The sequence below is a fragment of the Physeter macrocephalus genome, chromosome 14 (genome assembly GCF_002837175.3).
Source record: "Physeter macrocephalus isolate SW-GA chromosome 14, ASM283717v5, whole genome shotgun sequence".
Classification (NCBI taxonomy): domain Eukaryota; kingdom Metazoa; phylum Chordata; class Mammalia; order Artiodactyla; family Physeteridae; genus Physeter; species Physeter macrocephalus.
In genome coordinates, this window is record NC_041227.1 from 49952724 (window position 1) to 49955997 (window position 3274).

Consider the following 3274-nt stretch of genomic DNA (forward strand, 5'->3'; position numbering starts at 1 on the left):
GCCCAGGGCCAAACCGACCTCACCCATACTCCTGTCCCCGTCCCCTTCTAGCCATCCAGAGACCACAGCGGCACGAGAGGTGGCCAACTTAGAAAAGTTTAATTGCTAAAAACATCCAGGGTACGTGCAGGCTAGTCCCTGTGGGGCTCACACCCCCTTCATTGGGCTATCAGCTCTGTGATGCCCATTCCTCCTGGCTTCAAGTTTGGGGAGCAGGGCTACTGGTCCCAGGCCCCTGAGGCTGGTGCTGCTCCAAATGGCCTGGTGGGGGGCCAGCCCCCTAGGCCCTTGACCAGAACTGGAGCAGCAGGCAAGATAGGATGGCATGTGATAACTGAAGGTGCTGGGCGAAGCCAGCCCAAGCTGGGACCAGCCCAGGCCAGAGTAGAGGGGACAGGGAGCCCAGCAGCTGCCCAGGGACATGACACTGAGCCCTCACGCCCACCCCACCCCCATGCCCCTGGCTCTACATGCTAGCAGGCAGCTGAGGAGAAGCAGCTGGTCCCAGAAAATGCAGAGATGTGGACAATCCATGGGGGTTGCAGCAGGGCCCAGAGGCTACGGAAATGCCCAAGACCCAAAGGAAGCCAGGCCTTCTGGGGTGAGGTGTGCCCTGGCCAAGAGGTGGCTTCCAGTTTGAGGGTGAGATGTGAGGTGTGCAGGGGCACCAGGTGGTTCAAGGAGGCGGCAGTGGCAGGTGAGGCTAGAGGTGGCTGGTGGGCAGGCTAGTCCTGGGGAGATAAACCAAGAAGTGGGAGGGAGTTGAGAGGGCCTGGGGGAGGGGGATGGCGCATGCGGCAGGCGTGAGTCGGGGAGAGATGGGACAGGCAGCAGGGCCCACTCGTCCACTCACCCACTCGTCCTCGTCCACTCCTTCGAAGGAGTCCTGTGGGAGCGGGTCCACCCGGTTCCCCAGCTTTGCCACCATGGCACTCAGCAGCTGGGAGAGGGGACAGGAGAAGAGGTAGGAAGGGAACAGGGCTTCTGACCCCAAGAATGTCAGATCCCAAGGCTGGAACCCCAAGGTTCAAGGTTGTGGGAGAATCATTTTCATTAGAGCCCTGACAAAGTTGATGGTTTTCATTGAAAAAGATACCTTGACAGAGACGGAGGAGCCAGACACAGACAGACTCTAACACGGAACATAAGAGTCACAGGGCAGCTGTCTCCACATATTGCCTCAGATGCTCAAATATGCACCAGGGGGCTTCCCTGGTGGCGCAGTGGTTGAGAGTCCGCCTGCCGATGCAGGGGACGCGGGTTCGTGCCCCGGTCCGGGGTCCGGGAGGATGCCGCGTGCCGCGGAGCGGCTGGGCCCGTGGGCCCTGGCCGCTGGGCCTGCGCATCCGGAGCCTGTGCTCCGCAACGGGAGAGGCCATGGCAGTGAGAGGCCCGCGTACCGCAAAAAAAAAAAAAAAAAAAATGCACCAGGATCCCCAGCGCACTTGGGTCTGGTTGGGTTGGGCCAGGCTAGGGTGGGGCCTCTTTCCACCCTTCCCTGGCTTCCTGAGCCCTGTGCCTTAGGGGCGGCAGCGGTCAGCTTCAGGGCTTTGGAAGGTCTTCCTTGTCCAACTGACAAGTGGGTGACACTGGCTCCTCGCCCAATCTGGGTTGGACTAGAGAACTGAAGGGCAGTCACCAGGAGCAGCGAGGACCCTGTGACCCCAGCGGCCAGCCCTCTTCCATGCCTACCTCTTCCTTCTTCTGCTGGTCCGACTTCTCTTCCAGGTAGAGTGCTGAGGATGGGGCCCGCCGGGCAGGGCCTTCACGGGGGGCCTGGCTCACTGGGGCGGGACAGCAACAAGCATCAGGCAGCAGAGAGCCCCTGAGCCCCTTTGGTGGGGCCTCCTGGCCTAACCTAACCGCTTGGTACCAGCCCCTAGGGAATTCCATGGCAGAGAGTCCAGAGGTGGCGCTTCGGTTCACAAGGCCTGCCCTCGGCACCAGGCTGTGTGCACGTGCGCATGTGTGTTGGGGGTGGAGGGCTTGTGATGGAAACACAGACCCTGGGCCCTGCCCTCCAGGGGCTCAGAGACCAAGTCCGAAGAGCAACCACCCCATCCCTGGGAGCACTAGAGGTTTCTGATTGCCAGCAGGGATGGAGGTTCGGACTTGGGCCTTCTGCCCCTTTCTCCAACCCCCACCCACTTCCCTGCTTCCTACCTGCCCCCCCAGCCCAGTCCCTCATCCTACCTGGGGTCATGTCAGGGGGCTGCAGGCTAAGAAGCCGGGGCTGCCCGTTAGCACCTCCCAGCCAGGCCTCAGCGCTGAGCACCGGCTCCCAGCTCACGGCCGTGTCTGGGAACACGTCATCCTGGAAGAATTCTTTCTGCAGGGAGGGAGGAAGGGGCTGCCCTGAGGTACTGACCAGAGGCCTAGGGCACACAGGCATTCATTGGGAGGGGGGCATGGCAAGACCCAGGACCCCAATCTGAGGTTTCTGCAAGTTTCAGAACGTCAGCAGAGTAAGGGGCACAGGTCCCCCAAAGAGCAGTGAGTGGGGCAGTTTGGTGAAAAGACCAGTCAGGCCCCAAAGCCTCTGACAGGGGCCAGGCAGGGGGTGCTGGGCGTTGGCGTGCTGGGCCCCCAACCTCACCCTGACTCGGGGCAGCCGGAAGGTGACAGGCTCCAGGGAGGTCTGGCGAAGTCGCAGGCATCGGGCAAACTCCACCTCCCGCACGTCACACTCCGTCTTGGGCAGGAGAATGAAGCCCTGGGGCGGCAGGGGAGTCGAGCTGGGGCTGGAGTCCAGAGCTCACACTGAGCACCTGGGCCCCCTCACTTAGGACCATCAGAACCAAGGCCTGTCCCTGGAGAGTGGTGTGATATTTAACAACTAGCTCTCTGGAGGGAAAATGCCCCGGTTTGTAGCGTTTGCGTATTTCCATGGTGTGAAAACTCCCAGCATACCAATTTCACACTACTAACATGACCCGGTGAATGCAGATTTGGGAAGAGATGTGCAGTAGCAGCCCATGATACAGTATTTCTGCCAGAGAGGGCCCACAGATGTAAATAACCTCAGCAGTACAAATAATAGTGAAGTCAAGTAAAATAATTAGGAAGTGATAAATTAAGTATCTATTGCCTTGGTCTTTACTGTAACTTATTTGTGGGTTCATAAAACTTAAACTTACATAGTTTAATTTTTAACAATGGTTGAGTTTAAAAACCAGTTCCCGGCCTTCCCTGGTGGCGCAGTGGTTGAGAATCTATCTGCCTGCCAATGCAGGGGACACAGGTTCGAGCCCTGGTCTGGGAAGATCCCACATGC

At 59.3% G+C, this 3274-nt stretch overlaps 1 protein-coding gene across 1 annotated transcript; it reads right to left on the reverse strand.

Moving 5' to 3' along the window:
* Positions 1-86: 86 nt before the first annotated feature.
* Positions 87-2888, reverse strand: LOC114487541 (coronin-7-like). Its single transcript, XM_055089736.1, has 6 exons — positions 2860-2888; positions 2597-2741; positions 2194-2329; positions 1693-1784; positions 854-940; positions 87-731 (listed from the first exon to the last, which is right to left on the reverse strand). Exons 1-6 carry the CDS (start codon positions 2886-2888, stop codon positions 726-728), a joined length of 495 nt encoding a protein of 164 aa, XP_054945711.1. The 3' UTR covers positions 87-725.
* Positions 2889-3274: the final 386 nt, after the last annotated feature.